Here is a 21805-nt window from a genome sequence, read left to right on the forward strand (position 1 = left end):
TAAGCATGTGGAGGAGGAGCAATAACATGACGCTGGAACATCATCATTGCACTATACAGTTTCCTCTCTAACTGGATGATGCTGTGAACAAGAACAGCTGTGGAACCATTGGCCATTTGCCATAGTGTAGCTGAGTCAAAACAGCCCAAGTGCTGAGAGGGAAAACATGATGATTTATGTAAAGTCATAACTGGCTGCAGCAGCTGAGCTTTGACCTGTGAGCTGCAGCTTAAGCTTCTTTTATGGTTCAGTGTTTAATGTTTAAACTGTTTATGGCTGCACACACGCCCGCAGTCAGGTTGTATACATATTGAAATATTATATACAGTGTGGCAGCTGACCTTTGACCTTTGACCTGCGAGCTTCAGACTCTTTGCTGGTGTGAGGTGTTTAATACTATTGAAGTTTGCAGACACACCCACATCCTCTGATTTGTTCTCAGGGTTGTTCAGTGTGTTGGAGTTGGAGCAGAAACCTGCTGCAGGTTAATTATTGATCAAACAATATCACACAAGGTGCAGCAGCTGACCTTTGACCTTTGAGCTTCAGACTCTTTGCTGGTGTGAAGTGTTTAATGTGACTTCAGCCTGCAGACACAGAGGACTGATGAAGCAGAAGATTGTCTCTGTTTCTACACAGACCTGGTCCAGACAGCAGAGCTGCAGAGGGAAGACGTTCATGGGAAGAAGCTGAGTAAGTGCAACGTCCTCTTTGAATCCTGGATCAGGAAGTGAAGCCGGTGAATATTTGGTGTTTCAATAAGGTTTCTGTCTTTGACTCAGTCTGCTGTCACTTTGTTTCAGAGAGAAAAAGAGATTTCAGATTAACTGCATTATATGCTGAGTAACTAAATGCTGCTAGTCTGTGGTGTCACTCCCAGCAGCATCACGTCATTTCTTTACTCTGACCTTTAACATCAGTTAACTTAGCTAGCAGAGCAGCTAGCAGTTAGAGTATGAACTCTGTGTCAGCAGTCAGCTTGGTCCTGGTGGTCACCTGGTTTCATGTTTGCTGATGATCCAGATGTGTCCACATAATTATTTATTTCTGTAAATGTAAAGACTTTACAGATAAACAACAGCAGCCCTCTGGCTGGACTCTAACCTGTGAGTTTCCTGTGACTGAAACCACAAGCTGACATTTTCCTTCTGAAGCAGCTGAATGGATGTTTGAGTTTACCTGCATACATGGTGCAAATAAACCCGCTTTGGATGGTTTGGAGGCGGAGCCCAAAGCAGGACAGGATTCTAATGTGATTGGTCACTTTGATGAGGTGGCTGGAACTCAGGTGGTCGAGCAGGTCACCTGCTAACCAGAAGGTTGGTGGTTTAATGCCAGTCTGCATGATGTCCTTGGGTAAGATACTAACCCCATGTTGCTCTCCGATGCAGACGCAGGTTCTGCAGCCTCTGCAGCCTCTGCACTGCTGTGCCATCAGTCTGTTGGACAGTATTTGATAGATTTCAGGGAAAAATGAAGGAACATGAACAACTGGTCAGAAACACTTATACTTTATACATCATGCTTTTCTTATGCAACATCCACACGTGAATCATGAAACTTTAACATTTAAAGGATCGTAGCTCTGTTGCTAAATTATCTGACTCTTGTTTTAATGGTAATAGTCAAAGTGTGATCGGTGAATTGTGAGCAGCAGAAAGGAGGAAAGCACTAATGCTGGCACAAGGGGCCACAAGCCAGTGTACTCCAAGTGCCAGCCTGGGTAAATGGGGAGTGTTGCATTAGTAAGGGCCTTCTGAACTAAAGCTTTACCAAATAAAATGCGTGGATCATAATGAATAAGACTGTCATGCTATTGATGGCTGAAAGAAAAGGAAGAGGAGGAAGGAGGCATGTTAGGAGTAGGGATGGGTATCGTTTAGGTTTTATCCGATACCGGTGCCCAACCGGTACTTTTGAAACGGTGCCTGTGCTTAATCGGTGCTCGAATCAGTGCTTAAAGAATGGAGAACACAAACTTTGTCCTAAAACCTCTCATGTTTAGTTGTTTTTTTTGTAAAAAGATAACAATGTTAGCTTTTTCTGCAGCTATAGGACATATATGGTATCACTCTATCAAACAAGAAGACAGCCGCATGTAACTACGACGGTGTTTGCTTGTTCACCTTACATTAATGTAATAACATGGTTAGCCTACTCAATGTAAATTACACATGAACAACATTAAGCTACTCACCCAGAGAAGAACGGCTGCTGCTGCATCATCATCCGTCAACATTTCTGCTACACTGGCAGGGCTAGGGGCCAGGACTCTCCTCTTCGGGTTCTTGGGGGATGTTGCTAACTCCGGGTCTGATAACAGGCACCACACCAGCAGTAGATGTGCTCGGTGTGAGGTCTCGCAGCAAGCTATCAGATACGGTGCATTTCTCGGCTTTTACAAAATGCTATACGTCGCCGGGTGTTTCATGGTAAATGGACTGATTCTTATACAGCGCTTTTCTACTGTCCCGGAGTACTCAAAGCGTTCTATAAAACATGTCACATTCAGCCAATCACACCCATTCTCACAAGAACTTTATCTGTACTCAGTGTTTTCTAAGTGCATTCACACTCCGATGGATCCATCAGAGAGCAAGTTGGGGTTAGTATCTTGCCTAAGATACTTGACACACAGGTTGGAGGAGCCTGGGATCGAACCATCAACCTTCCGATCAGTAGGTGACCAGCTCTACCTCCTGCATCTGAACAAAGCAGAAGTGCACACCAAACTCAACGGATAGTCAAATGTAGAATCACAGAACAGAACTGCAGGCTGAGTTTGGATGTTTGTCTTTCACACCTCTCTGTGGCTCACACACACAGTGACGTCAGACACAGTCACACTCACTGTTCCATCTGCTTTGTGCACAAATTCATTACTTTCTTCCTTCAATGATCTACATACTACGTGCTGCCCAGTGAATACTTTGCAATATATTCAGTGGGCAGATATTGATTATATTGGTAAACAGGCTGTAGCATAAACATCAGGTCTGTTCTGAAAACTGGCTTTATTTTTTCAAAGTAAGGGAATATCTGTGGTCTGATACCGCGGGCTCATGGGCTAAGGACTTGGATTGACAAGTCAAGCGCAGATGATTGTGTTGTTTCTTATAAAGGCTTGTGTGTGTGTGCCTTCCTGTGTGTGTCCTTGTGTCAGTGGAACTGAATCAGTGTGTTAGAGAAAGTGCTCCTCTGCTGTGCCGTCATCGTGTGGATGCTTCTTTTAAAGTTGGAACTCATGTTTTTATGATCTGCTTCATTTCATTGAACCTTTATTTCTAACCATGAAGTCCCTTTGAGGTTACAGCCTCCTGGTTAGGTTTAGGCTGTTATTGTGCTTCAGGCTGAAATATGAGGAGTAAGGAGTGGGGCTGGTTAGCCCTCATGACCCTCACCATAACACATACGTCACAGGACAGTGTTTACCACAGAAACTCCATGAAATGATCAATGAGAACTTTAGAAACCCGTCAGTGTGATGCTTCCAGTACAACAGCACCTCTGAGTGTGTGTGTTTGCCTCTCAGACAAACTCCACCCTGACATCAAGAAGATGGAGGAAGAGGATGGAGCAGGATCTGCAGCATCCAGCTGTGTGTCTGTGAGGAGTGACTGGTCCAAAGGAAAACCTCCAAACTTCAGTAATGAACCTGCAGCAACAATGTAAGAGAGCTGCTGACTCATTTATTCAGTGTAAATAATGATTTTTGATGCAATGGGAGAAGAAAAATGACAAAAACATTTTTAAAAATAAGGATTAAAATATTAAAAACTATGTTTTTGAGTTTCCTGATGTAGCACAAAAATATATGAACATAACTGTATATAGGACAGATATTTACGGTTCTTTTAGGCAGCACCAAAAAACAAAAAGACTATTTTTAAGCTGTCTGAGGTAGTGAGTCAACATGTCACACTGGGTCAAAGGTCAGGGAGTAAAAGTGTGTTTTAAAGGAGGTTTAAAAGCAGCGAGTGAAGGAGCCTGTCGAGGTAAATCGTTCCATAACTGATCAAATTCAGTTGGTGGACCTCTGTGTGAAATCAAGCATCTGGTTCACAGAGAGGATAACCCTCACATGGGCTGTACAACATTATATAGGGAGACAAAAACAGAGATTATCGTAGCCATCGCTCTCTCGCATGGACGTGGCAGTCTTGCTGTCTGCTGCGAATCCTCCCCGTACCTCCGTGACCTCGTCTGGTATCTGCTCCCTCCTCTGTAAGAGACAGTAAAGGAAAACACGTCTCTGCCTAGTCTTGAAAATCTAATCTTATCATCCATTGTTCTTCTAGGGCCTCTTCTTCTTGTGGCCTCAGCTAACTGCTAATATTTAAATGGCTAACATTAACATGTGTGCCATTAAAGTACCTTTTGGTACTTTAAAAGTACATTTTTTTCAAAAACGTACTCAAGTAAATGTAACGGAGTAAATGTAACTCGTTACTACCCACCTCTGGACTTGACTGCGGTAGTTTGTAACCTAAGATCATCACACTGCCCCTCTGATTGTCTCCCCAACTACTCTTTCAAGGATTGTCAGGTTGGAGATCGGCCTATAATTAGCTAAGACAGCTGGGTCTAGGGATGCTTTTTAAGTAAAGGTTTAACTACAGCCAGCTAGGGATGGGTACCGTTTAGATTTGAAAACCTGCTAAATCAGACTCAGTTGCTGATGACGGCTTTTTTCTTTTACATCAATCACGTATAATCTTAACTCAAAGTGAACATAGACTTGATTGAAGTAACTCAGATCAGCCAATTCAAAATGCTAATTCAATCAACTCTGAGTTCATGGCTAGACTCAGTTTGTTGGCCCTGCACCTTAAAACTATTCCCTGTTTGTCCCTCATGTTTTTTGGATATTGTTTTCACATCTTATGTCACGGCTAGCGGGGCGAGCCATGTTGAATTTAATAAAGGACCCAAGATGCCGACACTGCTGTGAAGTGAGTGAGCTTTATTGAAACGGTGAAGTGCATTGGAGATGGCCTGTGCAGAAGCTAAGATAACCTCTACTGAAAAAACTAAAAAACTAACCTGAAACTTTAAACGGAGACACGGGGAGATAACACAGACGAACCAGCAACAAGCAGGAGAAAACAAAGGGCTCATATACACAAAAGAGCCATCAGGGAATGAGAAAAGGGAGACACAGCAGGATTCATTGGACATAACCAGACAAGGGGAAGCAAAAGTAGACACACTAACGTAGGACATGGCACTGTCAAAATAAAACAGGAAGTGAACACAGAGACACAATACTAACACAGTACAGAGGGAACACAGAAACCAAAACCTCAGAACTAGAAAATCTTAATCAGAATGAAATTGTAACAAAAGACAAGAACAATCAAAACAAAACTACTGAGTCCACAGACTCGGGACATACATCGGCTCAAACTGTGGTCATAAATATTTTGTACTTGTAAATCTGACTGTGTAGTTGTGAACTGAGATTTGTAACATTGTAAAACAAAATGTCTGAAAAGTTTATGTTTTTGCGTTCATTGGTTTGTGTGTGTAAAAATGTAAAAAATATAATAAATGTAAGAAACATTAGAACTACTTTTGCTGACACAAAGTTTGGCGAGCACTGCAAGTTGGCACTTTAAACCAGTCACTGATATAAAGAGAGCACCTTGTTCCAGGGCATCTGAGCATGGAGGGAAAGCTTTATGCAGGAGATGGTAAGAGCTGTTGGGACTAAAGAAACTGAGCAGAAAACTACAGACATCTGGAAACTGAGTTGTTAATTCTCAGTGGGATCAGCAGGACTAGCAAAGCTTCACCATGACAGTCATCTGATTGACTGAACCCATCCAAACATCACTTCATGGACCTTTAGCTTGTGTCTGTGTGTGGACAGACATAACATGAGCTAATTACTAATTACTCCTCCACAGAGTGGACCAGGAGAGAGCAGAGGTTTCCACTGGTCAGTCTGCACAGCAACATCAAACACACCTGGACTCTGTGGTTATGGTTTGTAGTACTACGTTTACATTTGTTCTTTTCAGTCACCTCTATGCTGCACTTTGTGGACCAGAGGATTGTCAGTGTGTCCAACATAAATCAGAGTTTGGGCTCCATGATTTCAGTCAGATTGGGGTGACTGTAGCTCAGGAGGTGAGCAGGTCAGCTACTAGTCAGAAGGTTTGTGAATCAAACCCTGGCTGGCAAATGTACTGGGTAACGTACTAAACCCAAGCTGCCCTCTGATGCATCCATCAGAGTGTGAAAGAAAGTATTTAAGCATAGAACAATGTTCTTGGTTGAACGAGGCATGTTGTATAAAATGCTTTGTGTGCACAGAGTATCAAAGAGAGCTATATAAGAACCAGTCCATTTACCACTGGGTAATTCATATAGTCTTCTTTTCCAGCGGCTGGAGGACAACATCACCATGTTTGTGAAGAACGAGCTGAAGAAGATCCAGAAGCTTCTGAGTCCAGATCACCCAGAAACTTTAAAGAGCCAGATGGAGGATGAGGAGATGTTTGAAGGTGAGGATGAAGATGAAAGAAAGAGCTGCAGAGAAGCATTTCTGAAGATCACACTCCACTTCTTGAGGAGACTTAAGCAGCATGAGATGGCTGACCATCTGCAGAGCAGTAAGAGAATTTCTCTAAAGACTGAATATTGATCTTTCCTAATAGCTCAAGAAATGGACCAATAGACATTCATCCTTTCAGGGTACTGAAAGGCTATGATATTTATTATATAATATTTGTTTCTGAATTTCTTACCTTCAGAAATATTTGCTCCACTCTGTAAACGAGAACTTAAAGCCCAACTGAAGAAGAAGTTCCAGTGTGTGTTTGAGGGCATCGCTAAAGCAGGAAGCCCAACCCTTCTGAATCAGATCTACACAGAGCTCTACATCACAGAGGGAGGGACTGCAGAGGTCAATGAGGAACATGAGGTCAGACAGATTGAAACAGCATCCAGGAAACCAGACAGACCAGAAACAACAATCAGACAAGAAGACATCTTTAAAGCCTCACCTGGAAGAGACGAACCAATCAGAACAGTGCTGACAAAGGGAGTGGCTGGCATTGGGAAAACAGTCTTAACACAGAAATACAGCCTGGACTGGGCTGAAGACAAAGCCAACCAGGACATCCAGTTCATATTTCCATTCACTTTCAGAGAGCTGAATGTGCTGAAAGAGGAAAAGTTCAGCTTGGTGGAACTTGTTCATCACTTCTTTAATCAAACTAACCAATCAGGAATCTGCAGGCTTGAAGACTTCCAGGTTGTGTTCATACTTGATGGTCTGGATGAGTGTCGACTTAATTTGGACTTCAACAAAACTAAAATCCTGACTGAAACCAGAAAGTCCACCTCATTGGATGAGCTGCTGACAAACCTCATCAGAGGGAACCTGCTCCCTTCTGCTCGCCTTTGGATAACAACACGACCTGCAGCAGCCAATCAGATCCCTCCTCAGTGTGTCGACATGGTGACAGAGGTCAGAGGGTTCACTGACCCACAGAAGGAGGAGTACTTCAGGAAGAGATTCAGAGATGAGGAGCAGGCCAGCAGGATCATCTCCCACATCAAGACATCACGAAGCCTCCACATCATGTGTCACATCCCAGTCTTCTGCTGGATCACTGCTACAGTTCTGGAACATGTGCTGGAAACCAGAGAGGGAGGAGAGCTGCCCAACACCCTGACTGAGATGTACATCCACTTCCTGGTGGTTCAGGCCAAAGTGAAGAGGATCAAATATGATGGAGGAGCTGAGACAGATCCACACTGGAGTCCAGAGAGCAGGAAGATGATTGAGTAACTGGGAAAACTGGCTTTTGATCAGCTGCAGAAAGGAAACCTGATCTTCTATGAACCAGACCTGACAGAGTGTGGCATCGATATCAGAGCAGCCTCAGTGTACTCAGGAGTGTTCACACAGATCTTTAAAGAGGAGAAACAACTGTACCAGAACAAGGTGTTCTGCTTTGTTCATCTCAGTGTTCAGGAGTTTCTGGCTGCTCTTCATGTCCACCTGACCTTCATCAACTCTGGACTCAATCTGCTGGAAGAGCAACAGACAAGCTCTCAGACAGAGAAATACTTCTACCAGTGTGCTGTGGACAAGGCCTTACAGAGCCCCAATGGACACCTGGACTTGTTCCTTCGTTTTCTCTTGGGTCTGAAGACTAATCAAACTCGTTTGCAAGGCCTGATGACACAGACAGGAAGTAGCTCACAGACCAATCAAGAAGCAGTTCAGTACATCAAGGAGAAGCTCAGTGAGAATCTGTCTGCAGAGAAAAGCATCAATCTGTTTCACTGTCTGAATGAACTGAATGATCGTTCTCTAGTGGAGGAGATCCAACAGTCCCTGAGTTCAGGACGTCTCTCCACAGATAAACTGTCTCCTGCTCAGTGGTCAGCTCTGGTCTTCATCTTACTGTCATCAGAAGAAGATCTGGATGTGTTTGACCTGAGGAAATACTTTGCTTCAGAGGAGGCTCTTCTGAGGCTGCTGCCAGTGGTCAAAGCCTCTAAAAAAGCTCTGTAAGTTATAAAGTTTTTATTATTTAATTTGGTTGGTACATTATGGAAAAACACACTGCCATGAACTTCTGTTTTGTTTTTGTCAAAATCACTGTAATATAATCACTGTACCTTTATATACACGTGACTTGTATTAATGCTGCTGCCCTCTTGTGGCTAAAGTGTAATTATGTTCTTGTTATTAGGGAGGATTTGAGAGTAACATGCCAAGTGAGTCAGCACCTTCGCTTTAGCTTAAAATATCCAAATTCTTACATCATCAGTTATAGTTGCATGTATTCATTATCATAATTTAACCTTTAATATTGATGTCTTAAATTTATTTTGAGTAAACTAGCAATAATTTTATGGTTGTATTAAATAAATACATCATTAATGAATCATTTATTTCAGTAATTAATTAAAAATGTACATAATTAATTTAAAAAAATATATTGATAATGAAGTATCGGTTAATTTCATTTAAAATAATTCATTATTTATTTATGTACAATTCTAATTAGTTAATTACATATTTAATCAATTATTGGTTTGTTTTCTATTTTAATTATTTTACTGACACATTTAATGAATTATTTAATGATGTATTTATTTAATTCACGTTGCTACTCCTGGCCCTGCATCGCTGCTCATAAATAAATTTTATTTGTCAGCTTCACCCATCAAAGTCAGGGGGCGGGGTTAATGCTGATCAAGTCAAAACCATTGCTTTGGTCTGGTGGGCGTTCTTTTAGTGGGCTTTTCTCAATACTAAGTAGGCCTACACACCAGGGTTTGGACATGTGTGGACCCAAACTATACTTAAACTTTACCCTTTTTTGTGTGTCACCAAATACACTTTTAATATTTTCTAGACAAGAATGTAGTGGCATAATCTTTAACCTCTTTTGGCTCCAAACAGAAGTGACAGACTTGAGCAGGGTTCATTTAAAGGCTGACAGAAGTGGAGTGGTGACGGGGAGATGTTTGACAGGACAGTGTTTCAGCCTCCACAGGTTCATGTTGTGCTCCATCAGTCAGTGAAGATGAAGTCAGTGCTGATGAGGCTGTAGAGTGTGTGAGGGATGTGAATGAGGATGATGAAGATCTGATGATAGCAGATAAAAACAGGCTGCAGAGACTTTGAGCCATACAGGGCACACAGTGTGTGTACAGAACAGCTGAAATCATTATGGAGGCCTCACTGGAATATGGAAGCATCACAGTACAGCTTCAGTGAAGCTTTAAAGTCAATCAATCAATCAATCAATCAATCTTTATTTATAAAGCACTTTTCATACAGAGAAAATGTAGCACAAAGTGCTTTACATAGTTAAAAGCAGCCCACCCCACCCTCCAACTCACTCCCCACACTCTCAATACACATATATCCCCCCACCCACACACACATACACACACGCGCACACTTAAAGAGTAAAAATTGGGCTGGGCTCGCATGAGCCAAGTGAGGAAACACTATAACAGGGAGCCGTCTGCACCGGGAGCCGGTCACAGACCGCAGCCTCCAGGCTGGGCACACAGCAGGAGGGAGGCAAAGGAGCCCCCCAGCCAGGCTGAGAGGACCCCCAGAGACCCAGCAGCCACGGTCAATCACAGCCCCGGTGCAGAGAGCGCCCTCCGAGGAAACACTGGAGATATGATGCAATACGATATATATAGGGTAAAATGATAAAATAAATAAGAACAGGATACAATATAAATATAAATAGAATAAGAAGATTAAAAAATGAATAAGAATAAAATCAAACAAATATTAGGTAAATCCTAAATTAATAAATAGAATAACAGGATAGAATAAATAAGCATAAAATAAATAAACGCTAAGTAAAAGCTAAATTAAAAAGGTGGGTCTTGAGCCTGTTCTTAAAAACATGTACGTTCTCTGCGGCCCTGAGCTCCTCCGGCAGGCTGTTCCACAGACGAGGACCATACCACTGAAACGCTGCCTCTCCGTGAGTATGTGTCCTGACTTTAGGGACAATCAAAAGGCCAGTACCAGAGGACCTCAGGGTCCGCGAGGGTTCGTATGGTAAAAGCAGATCTGAGAGATAAGAAGGCCCAAGACCATTAAGACATTTAAAAACCAATAAAAGAACTTTAAAATCGATCCTGAAACACACGGGGAGCCAGTGCAGCGATTCTAAAACCGGTGTAAGTCTCTGATATGAGATGAGAAATGAAGCAGCCAGAGCTTTTTCATGAGTGGAAATCCACTGTGACTGTGAGCTGCTGCTACAGCCTCCAGATTAGCCAGCAGCTCATCCTGCTCAACATTTTCTCACCAACTTTAATGGAAGTGTGATGTTTTCAGCTGGAGTGATGGTCAGGGTGGCCTCCCTCTCCTCTTCTTCTCCTCTTCCTCTTTCATTTGTAAAGCCACTTCTGCTGCTTTCATTCATTTGGAAGTCCTGTAGCTGAGTTTGGGAGAGACTAACAACCTCGGCAGCAGAGGGGAGAAAGGCTGTAACACCACCACTTTACTCTGTTCTACCTGTCACATCATTTTATCAGGAAACAAATATGATCATGTTTTTACTATGTTTGTCTTGAAGATGTAAGAAGATCACATGGTGCTTTTTATTATTGTGTTCGTTTGTTTCCTGTCTCTTGGATGGAGCCCAGCTGTGCGTGGCCCCTGGGCCTGTGGTCAGAGTGTGTGCTGGATAATCCGGCCCAGGATGAGGCCAAACTGACATGGGATGTATTAAATTATTCTGTTATTATATGTTACCTTATATATGTAATCAAAGTAGTTGAATTAGAATACTGCTGTAGATCACATTATACCCTTTAATATAGAGTGTGTGAGCTGTATGTAGTTTAGTTCTCATTATACTTTTGAGTTAACAGAACATATTCACATATTAGTTCATTAGATAAATGTGCATCACTCTGTATCCTTGATCTGCTGGGAATGTGTTACACTGTTTTCTTGACATGCTTAATTGTTGAATCATGAAGAGAAGGTTGTAAGCAGGAGACTCTGTGTCTAAAGACAGGGGAGATAGACAGACCACATTCCACACCCCCACCTTACAGAAAGCAGAGAAACAACTGCCGAGGTCATAACTTAGGCGCTGTAACAGAGAAAAAAATGTGATGTTTTGGCTTTTACGACTAGCTGGGGGCCACTAGAGACTATAAAAAGCTGAGCAACCCGTCACCATTTTGAGACATGTGCCTGACCCTCTGGTAGCATCTCTCCCGTCCGGACGTTGTAATGCTCTGACTGTTGAATTGTATGGAAATAAATGATTGTTGATTGAGCATTTATACACCGAGTATTGTCCTTCCTTCAGCCCAAAGATTCAAAGAATTGGGAGAATTCAACAGATGAAATGTCTGTCACATAATTGAGCTTAGTGTAGTTTCATTTCTGCACAATTTAAAACAACCAAAACTTTGTTCTGTCTTTTCAATGTTATACTGTAGACTTTCTTTGATACTGTGTCCAAAAGGAGCAGCTTTTACTTTGAAGGGGAGGCGTCTCTGTTTCCTCTTCAGGTTGGATGATGGAAGCAAATGAGCGTGTGATGTTCTTTCAGTGTTGCACTTTGTAGACGCTCCCTGAGCACTGGTCTCACAGCCAGCTGCACATAGAGACCAGTGTTGTTAGTCCAGGTCAGAAGATGACTTGTTGGAATGAAAATGAGCTTGTAGTTTGTCTGCTTTAATAATGTGACTGGAAAAAGGTGTTGGACTTCAAATATGTCCATTTCTTTCACACTTCACCTTTAAAAGTGAAGCCTTGTGGTTCCTGGAAGGAAAAACACGACTTTTTCAAGTCTTTGTCCTGTTTTTATGATAAATGTACGACTTTAATGTGAAACATTCAGAGTTTTTTCTCTTGTTGTGTCTGTTTGAAGCTGCTTCCTGTTGGCTTCAGCTGTTTGGAGTTTCCATTTTCTAAACTTCTACATTCTGAACCTTCTTCAGCTCTGAACAGATGATGAAACACTGAATGATTTCAAGCTCACACTTTGTCTAATAAACTTACATCTTTCATTCTTTATACAGATTGAGGAGCTGTGGTTTGTCAAAGATCAGCTGTGATTATCTGGCAGCAGCGCTGAAGTCCAACCCCTCCTATCTGAGAGAGCTGGACCTGAGCTCCAACAACAAGCTGCAGGATTCAGGAGTGAAGCATCTGTGTGGTTTCCTGGAGAGTCCAGGATGTGGACTTGAAACTCTGAGGTCAGTCAGCATGTTTTAGTTGTGCTGAGATGAATATGATGTGAAAGTTGTGCTGACACTAAACTGCAGACATCAGGCTGATATTATACTGATCCACACTGAGGATCTTCATGGTAAAGTCTGTTTTCTTCTTCTCTGGTTTAGTCCATTGACTGCAGCAGAACAATGTTCACATTTCAAACAGTGAGACCCAACGTATGGCCCGCGGCCCACACGCGGCCTGCCCACCTTTCCTAATTCAGAGAGAGGGGACCCTGATTAACTGTGTAGTGTTCTTCCTCAAAGTTCTAAGTATCAGACACAACAATGAATAATCCACAGCTGACTGTCTTTAGCAGGTCAAAGGTCACGACACACAGCAGACAGTGGGAAATATTATAATTCTGATCATTTATCAGCACATATCCATATGTATAAAAACAAAGCTGACACTGTGAGACTTGATCAGAGGTGTGATCATCACAGCAGAGGCCTTTGTGTCAAAGTAAGTAAGTAAAAGTAAGTAAAATTTTATTTATATAGCACATTTCTAGATAGAGATCACAAAGTGCTTTACAAGATATAACAGATTAAAAAGACAAAATACAAACAAAGTTAGCAAAAAGCAATTTTAATAAGATGTGTTTTACGCTGTTTTTTAAAAGTAATCAATGAATCAGCGGATCGTAAGTCCTGAGGAAGGGAATTCCACAGTCTGGCGGCCACAGTAGCAAAAGCTCTATCACCCCTAGTTTTCAATCTCGTATACTGAATGACAAGTAGGCCCTGACTACTCAACCTCAGAGACCTACTAGGGGCATAGGGCTGTAAAAGTTCAATAATATATGGTGGTGCTTGTTGTTGAAGAGCCTTAAAAGTTAAAACCAAAATCTTAAAATGGACTCTAAATTCGACAGGAAGCCAATGTAACTGCATAAGCAACGGTGTTATATGTGAATATTTAGAAGCTTTCGTCAAAAGTCTTGCTGCAGCATTCTGAACGATCTGCAGACGCTCCAAAGAACCTTTGTTTAGACAAGTAAACAGGGAATTGCAATAGTCCAGTCGTGAAGAGATAAAAGCATGAATAACAATCTCCAGTTCGGTATAGGATATTATAGAGCTCAATTTAGAAATATTTCTTAAATCATAAAAGCAAGACCGAACAAGAGATTTAACATGACTATCTAACGTAAAAGCAGGATCAAGGATAATCTCCAAGTTCCTGACAGATGGTTTTACAAACGTTGAAAGAGGACCAAGAGCATTTATTATACTGGGTACATGTCTATCTGGGGCGCATAAGAGGACTTCGGTTTTATTTTCATTTAGTTGAAGGAAGTTTTCAGCCATCCAGCCTTTAATGGTTTCCAAGCACACATTTAAAAGCTGCAGCTTCGAGGCCTCTTCCGGTTTAAAAGATATATAGAGTTGGATATCGTCTGCATAACAATGGTAACAAATATCCTTAAAAGGGCTCAAAATGTGCTGGAGACGGAGTAAATAAACTAGAAACAGTAATGGCCCTAGCACAGAGCCTTGTGGCACACCAAAAGACAGGGATGCAGAAGATGATCTATACTTAGAAACTGCCACAGAAGAATATCGTTCAGAGAGATACGAGGAGAACCATTTCAATGCAGTCCCAGAGACACCGACCCAGTATTTCAGCCTGTTAAGTAAAATATGGTGGTCAACAGTATCAAAGGCCGACGTAAGATCCAACAGAGAACAGAACATTTACCTGCATCGCTTTGTAATAAAATGTCATTAGAAACTCTAAGAAGGGCTGTCTCAGTGGAATGAACTTTACGAAAGCCAGATTGAAATTTGTCGAAAATACTATATTTATCTAAAACTGCTGTAAGCTGTTTAGCCACGATCTTCTCTAGAATCTTAGCAATTAACGGAACTTTTGAGATCGGTCTATAATTGTTAGTGAGAGATGGGTCCAGCATAGACTTTTTTAACAAGGGGTGTATAACAGCAGTTTTAAAATAGGCAGGGACTATGCCCGAGGCCAAGGAGGTATTAATTATAGTAAGAATACAGGGACCAGTAGAGTAAAAGACATTTTTGAATAATGATGCAGGTAAAAAATCAAGAGAGCAAGAGGATAATTTTGTTGCACTAACTATTTTTCCCAGCTCTAGTAGTGAAACAGGTGAAAAACCTTCTAAAACAACAGGCCGAGCTGGCGTGGGAACTGACAGCACAGACGCTGAAAAAGACAGGTTTTTCCTTATGTTGCTAATTTTTTCTAAAAAGAAAGCAAGAAAAGTTTCACAATCTTCAGCAGAAGAAATAATAGCAGCAGGTGGAGCAGGAGTAATAATATTAGTAATAGTATCAAATAAAACTTTAGGATTACCTCTACTCTTTGCAACCAACTGAGAAAAGTAAGCAGCCCTCGCAACTCTAATAGCATTGTTAAAGGAGGCTAAAAGATCCTTTAAATAAAGGAGATGAACATTTAAGTGGGTTTTCCTACATAACCGCTCAGCTTTACGACAATTACGTTTTATAAGACGAATGTTGTCATTTAACCAGGGTACAGACTTGGAAACAGGCACAGGTCTCATTTTAATCGGACAGATTTCATCTAAGATCGAAAGACAATGATAATTGAATAGATCTATAGAAAAATCAACATCGTTTTGTCAGGATAATGTTAAATTAAAAGCATCAGAGAACTTCTGTGCTGTGGAGGGGTTTAAAGTGCGGGAAATAACTGTCCGATGAACAGGAGACATAGGCTCATAAAAAGACATATTAAAAAAGACACAATAATGGTCAGAAATAAAAATGTCCTTAGAACAAATATAATCAATATTCAGACCCAAAGAAAAAACAAGGTCCAGTGTATGGCCTTTGTTATGTGTGGGGTCAGATACATGTTGGATAAAATGAAAAGAGTCCATGATGCTGGTAAAGCAAAGCAAAGAGGTCGGACTCATCATCAACATATATATTAAAATCCCCCACAAGAAGCAATTTAGACAACCTCATAGTCGAGGACAGAAAATCACTAAACTCGGCTAAAAACGAGCTGTTTGGGCCAGGAGGGCAATAGACCAACGCACAGTAAAAAGGATCCTTATTTCCGATTTTGATGAGCTGCAGTTTAAAAGACAGAAAGTGTCCAACTTTCACTGAACGGCAGTTAAAACGGCTCCGAAATGCCACCGCGAGGCCTCCTCCACGACCAGATCCTCGAGGCTGGCTAATGAGAAGCCATTTGGGCACATTTCAATAGTAGACGAATAATCCGACCCCCGTTGCCAGGTCTCAGTCAAGAACAGGAAGTCCAGTTTTTTAAAAACAATAAAATCGTTAAGCACAAACGATTTATTCGTCAAAGATCGGGCATTAAAGAGCGCCATAGACAGCGGGGTGAAAACATTGTTGTTGGAAAAAGCTCGAGTTTCTCGAATTAAAGGGCGTAAATTCTCGGGATCAGAGCCTTCACGTTCATATATTCCACTCACCGAGGGGATGAAAAGCCAGTCGGCAGGAGAGTCTGGATGAACCCTTCTGAGATAACACGGCCTCGTAGTAGGGCCTTGGGAGACAGATTCCTCTCCATATAGCTGTCATGTGCGTAGGCAACAGAAAATGCCCGACATTGCTTTCCAATCAGCCCCCGCCGCCAGAGGAGCCTAAACTTCACCTGGATGCCTGATCTCTTTCCTCTTCTTCTCCGTAGTCTACGGGGAACGCTGAAAGCACTGGCCGAAGATCCAGTCACAGGCAGAGGGTGGAAGGTACCAAAGGAGTGCGGAGGAAAGTGTGGAGAATGGAAAGTCCCACAAAAGGAAGAAGAAAAAACATCTTTGGCCGTCATTGACGAACGGATGGATAACAGCGTCAGACGATCGTAGACCAAGGCAGCCAGTACATCATTAAAACAGTTAAAAAACAGCAGAGTAGAAAGAAAAAACATGACAATAGAGCGAGACCAACTACACCCGGCAGCGGCAAAGCCAAACACAGGCGCCATCTTGCCGATGTGTGTAAAGTCACTGAGGATCAAACAGAAACACATGAAGCAGATTTTCCTGTTCTGGCTTTTTATAGCAGATAACCTTCAAAATATTCTGCAGTCCATCATAAACTGAAGCAAACCATGAATCAACATGTGAACATGAGCTGATGCTGCTGAAGTGAAGCAAAGTTACAGAGGTTTGATTACAGACACAGCTGAGAGTTTGTAATCTGTCATCATTTTAAAAGGTTTAAATTTCTTCAGTATTGAACAGCAGAAATGAGGCTTTGTTTTCGGAGGCCCACAGCAGTGAACACAACAGCAGACTGGTGCGTAATAAGCAGTGAATAATGCAGGAAACAGATTTTTGAAGGTAAACTGTTCTTGAAGTACACTGAGAGAGAGAGAGCTGTGCAGGAAGTAAAGGTCAAAGTCAGAGAAAATTCATGACGATGTTCATCAAACGTAAAGCGTAGTTTGGATCTTCTTTTGCTGCTGGTTCAGTCAGTTTTGGTTGGAGACAGATTGTTATGGCCCGTCTAGGCGCGGCCAGACCACAACATAAAGGGCGATCCATCCCCGTCCAACCCCAAGCAGCACGTCACACACTTAATACTTTGTAACAGTGATTTATTTACAATGAGTGCAGTTAAACAAAGGAAGGGAGCATATCATAACTTCAGGGTGAACCCAAGGCCAAAACAACAGACATAAGGTAGCCTATCTCAGGAATAAATACAACTTACCTACGCAAAAGAACTAACTCAAACGACAATCACTTTCCTCCCTGCCTAACAAAAACAGGAGAAAACTGATCAAACAAAAAGGCGGTCCACCCCTACATGTTCTTACGTTAACCAACATAGTGACAGAGTTAACGGTCTGCCGGTTGGGTTGGGCCAAGGATGAATGACATGGCAGTCCCTGGCGGTATCTTCTTATCTGCTGCCAGCCATCCACCCTGGATGCACCAATCATGGAGGAGCACCTGCACACTCAAATTTACATATAATTACGACAACAGTCGTAACACTGATGAAACCTCCTGAAAATGGCGCCGGTGAGGTCGGCTGCCGTGCTGGATGCTCTGCCCCATCTTCTCCACTTTTTGCAGTTTTTCGTCACTTTTTGCTATATCTGCGATAATCTTGCATGGGCATCATGCAAAACACACAAATCCGCTACAGTAGAGACACTTTGGTTTCTATTGGTCTGCAGTACACGAACATTTCACCATGTTTAACTCCGGACCCAACCTGGCCAAAGGAGATCCTGAGAGAGAACAAAGGACGCGACCCTAAGCGACGACCTCGAAGTAAAAGAGCCGGCATCAGGAACAGGCTACGGGCTCGCACCCATGCGTAGTATCCTGTTAGCCAATGTTCAATCCATCGAGAACAAGCTTGATGACCTCAGAGCCAGAATCAAGTTCCAGAGAGACATTCGGGACTGCAACCTCCTCTGCTTCACCGAGACTTGGCTGAACCCAGCGATACCAGACCACGCCGTGCAGCCGACTGGGTTCTTTTCGGTCTACCGCATGGACAGGACAAGGGAGTCTGGGAAGAAAAGAGGTGGTGGAGTGTGTTTGATGGTGAACAACAGATGGTGTGACAACACAAACATCTCCCCACTCACACGCTCTTGTTCGCCCAATCTGGAGCTTTTGATCGTTAAATGTCGCCCTTTCTATCTCCCTCGGGAATTCACTGCGGTCATTGCCTGCACTGTTTACATTCCGCCTCACGCGGACTCGGACACTGCCTTATGTGAGCTACATGAGGCTCTCACACATCAACAAACACTTCACCAAGATGCCGCACTCATTGTTATGGTAGATTTTAACAGAGTGAATCTCAAACGGATATTTCACAACCTTCACCAGCACATCAACTGCCCCACCCGGGGCACGAGGACATTAGACCACTGCTACACCCCGTTCAAGAACTGTTACAAGGCTCAGCCCCTGCCGGCATTTGGAAAATCGGACCATGCCGCCATCTTCCTCATGCCTGCTTACAAACAAAGGCTAAAGCAGCAACCACCAATCAGGAGGGAGGTTGCTCGCTGGACGGACCAATCAGTGGCCGCGCTGCAGGACGCACTGGATGACGCAGACTGGGACATGTTTCGGCGCAGCTCTGATGATATCAACATGTTTACGGAAGCGGTTGTGGGATTTATCGGGAAACTAGCGGACGACACAGCAGAAAGAACTATCATCCGAACGTTTCCCAACCAGAAGCTGTGGGTGGATAAAAACATCCGCGACGCTCTGAGATCACGCACCGCTGCCTACAATGAAGGGCTCGTCTCCGGTAATATGGACCTATACAAGGCTGCGTCCTACAACGTGCGCAGCGCGGTCCGAAAGGCAAAGCGGAGCTACGGGGAAAAACTAGAGTCACAGCAACGACAGTGCGACTCTAGGAGCCTGTGGAAAGGACTGCGGACTATAACGGACTATAAACGACCAGCTTTTTCAATGATGAATGCCGATGCTTCACTGGCTGATGAGCTGAACACGTTTTATGCTCGCTTCGACGCCGCAGCAATTAAAACAACAAACGGCTGCGCGCGAGTGCACCAGTGAAGAAAATGCATTCATCATCACAGAGCATGCCGTGAGGAACACCTTCAGGAGGGTGAACACCAGGAAGGCAGCAGGACCAGATGCAATCCCTGGCCGGGTCCTTAGAGCCTGCGCTGACCAGCTAGCACCGGTGTTCACGGAGATCTTCAACCTCTCCCAGGCCCAAGCTGTGGCTCCCACGTGCTTCAAACAGTCCATTATTGTTCCTGTTCCAAAGAAACAACAGCCCACTTGCCACAATGACTACCGTCCAGTAGCACTGACTTCAATTGTGATGAAGTGTTTTGAAAGACTGATGAGAGATCACATCACTTCTTCACTTCCTGCCACCATCGACTCACTTCAGTTTGCTTACCGGACTAATCGTTCCACAGACGATGCCATATCTCACCTGCTCCACACATCCCTGAGTCACCTGGACACTGGCAGAGGGAATTATGTTAGGATGCTGTTCGTGGACTACAGTTCAGCATTCAACACAATAATTCCCTCTAAGCTTTTCACCAAGTTGACAGATCTAGGACTCAGCTCATCACTGTGTCAGTGGATCCTCAACTTCCTCACAGACAGACCCCAATCAGTGAGGGTGGGAAAACAAGTCTCCGCCTCCATCTCACTCAGCACTGGAGTGCCTCAGGGCTGTGTTTTAAGCCCCCTGCTGTACTCACTGTACACTTATGACTGTGTAGCCACATCAGACACCACCTCCATTGTCAAGTTTGCTGACGACACTGCTGTTGTGGGCCTGATCTCCGACAACATCGAGTCGGCCTACCTGGAGGAGATTAGGAACCTGGAGACCTGGTGCCAGGAGAATAACCTCCTCCTAAACATCAGCAAGACTAAGGAGCTGATCGTGGACTTCACTACAAAGCAGGCGAGGAATTACAAACCCCTCATCATCAGTGGCACGCCAGTGGAGAGAGTGGACAGTTTCCGATACCTGGGTGTCCGCATCACTCGGGACCTGTCATGGTCCTGCCACATCAACTCCCTGGTTAAGAAAGCCCGTCAGCGTCTCTTCTTCCTCAGAAGACTCAGAGACTTCCATCTGCCACTGAAGGTGCTCAAGAACTTCTACTCCTGCACCATCGAGAGCATCCTGACGGCAAACATCTGCACCTGGTTTGGGAACAGCACCAAGCAGGACAGACGAGATCTGCAAAGGGTGGTGCGCTCAGCCGAACGCATCATTCAATCAGAGCTCCCTGACCTGCTGTCCATCTACACCAAGCGGTGCGAGTCCAAAGCTAGGAAGATTATGATGGACCTCTCCCATCCCAACAATGGACTCTTCTCACTGTTGAGGTCTGGGAAGCGCTTCCGCTCCCTTGAGGCCAGAACAGAGAGAATGAGGAGGAGCTTCTTCCCCCAGGCTATTCGGGCCCTGAACCAGGTGTAGGACTGGACTCTCCCAAACACGTCACTATAAGACTGGACTCTCACACACATCACCACACGCACCACCACACATTTCCTATAATCCTATAATTCCTATAATTTATAATCTTTATAACCTTTATAATCTCTTCTGCTATTTGCACATTCTTTACTGTAAATTCCTAAGTTAATTTGTACATTCTGTAGTAAACTGTAAATTGTAAATATTGTAAAACTTTTCTTCTGTCATTTAATGGTCGGGCATTGTACAGCTACAAGCATTTCACCCCCATGCCATACTGTGTATGGTTGTGTGTGTGTGACAAATAAAATTTGAATTTGAATTTGAATTTGAAAACCTGAAGCCTGAAGAGTCCATGATGCTGGTAAAGCAAAGCAAAGAGGTCGGACTCATCATCAACATATATATTAAAATCCCCCACAAGAAGCAATTAAGACAACCTCATAGTCAAGGACAGAAAATCACTAAACTCGGCTAAAAACGAGCTGTTTGGGCCAGGAGGGCGATAGACCAACGCACAGTAAAAAGGATCCTTCTTTCCGATTTTGATGAGCTTGTCATGGATCGCTGTGTGGCAGGCAGGAGGAGGACCCAAAATGCAAAAACTCACAGACACGGGGATGAACTCAAAAATCACAGCTTTAATGCTGGAGAGGCAGAACGTAGGAAATACAAAACTAAACTGGGAAAAGTAAACTAACACTCGCAGAGAGACACAGGGAAATCCATGCAGCATGAGGGAGAACGCGACACAGAACTGAGGGAGACGCAGACATAAATACACAGAGGGTTAACGAGGGAAGTGGAAGCACACGGGGAACACAGGTGACACTGATAATCATAACAAGACACGGCAGGAGTGAACGCAACACTAACGGGAGACGGGAAAAGTAAAACAGGAAGTACAGAGGTTCAGACAGGAGGAGAGAGAGACATAACGGGCTGGGGAAAACATAGAATAAAACACAAAGAGAGACGAGCTCTCAAAAATACACAAAGGGGCACACAGGGGGTAAGAGTCACGAAGGGAAAACACTTAGGGAACAACACAACAGGGCAACTCAGGAAACATGGCCTAAATAAGGAACGAAATACAAAAATACAAGAAAACTAAGAATACTGG

General features: G+C 43.3%; 1 protein-coding gene across 1 annotated transcript in view; it reads left to right on the forward strand.

Annotated features, from left to right (window-relative positions):
- Window positions 1–21805, forward strand: part of LOC309702568 (uncharacterized protein) — a 1257380-nt gene that overhangs the window by 1229251 nt on the left and 6324 nt on the right. Inside the window, exon 35 of the mRNA XM_082527161.1 lies at window positions 12547–12723. Coding sequence (XP_082383287.1) covers window positions 12547–12723 — 177 coding nt within the window. The remainder of the gene's footprint in view (window positions 1–12546; window positions 12724–21805) is intronic.

This window comes from Aulonocara stuartgranti (genome assembly GCF_965226115.1).
Source record: "Aulonocara stuartgranti genome assembly, chromosome: 3".
NCBI classification, from domain to species: Eukaryota; Metazoa; Chordata; class Actinopteri; order Cichliformes; family Cichlidae; genus Aulonocara; species Aulonocara stuartgranti.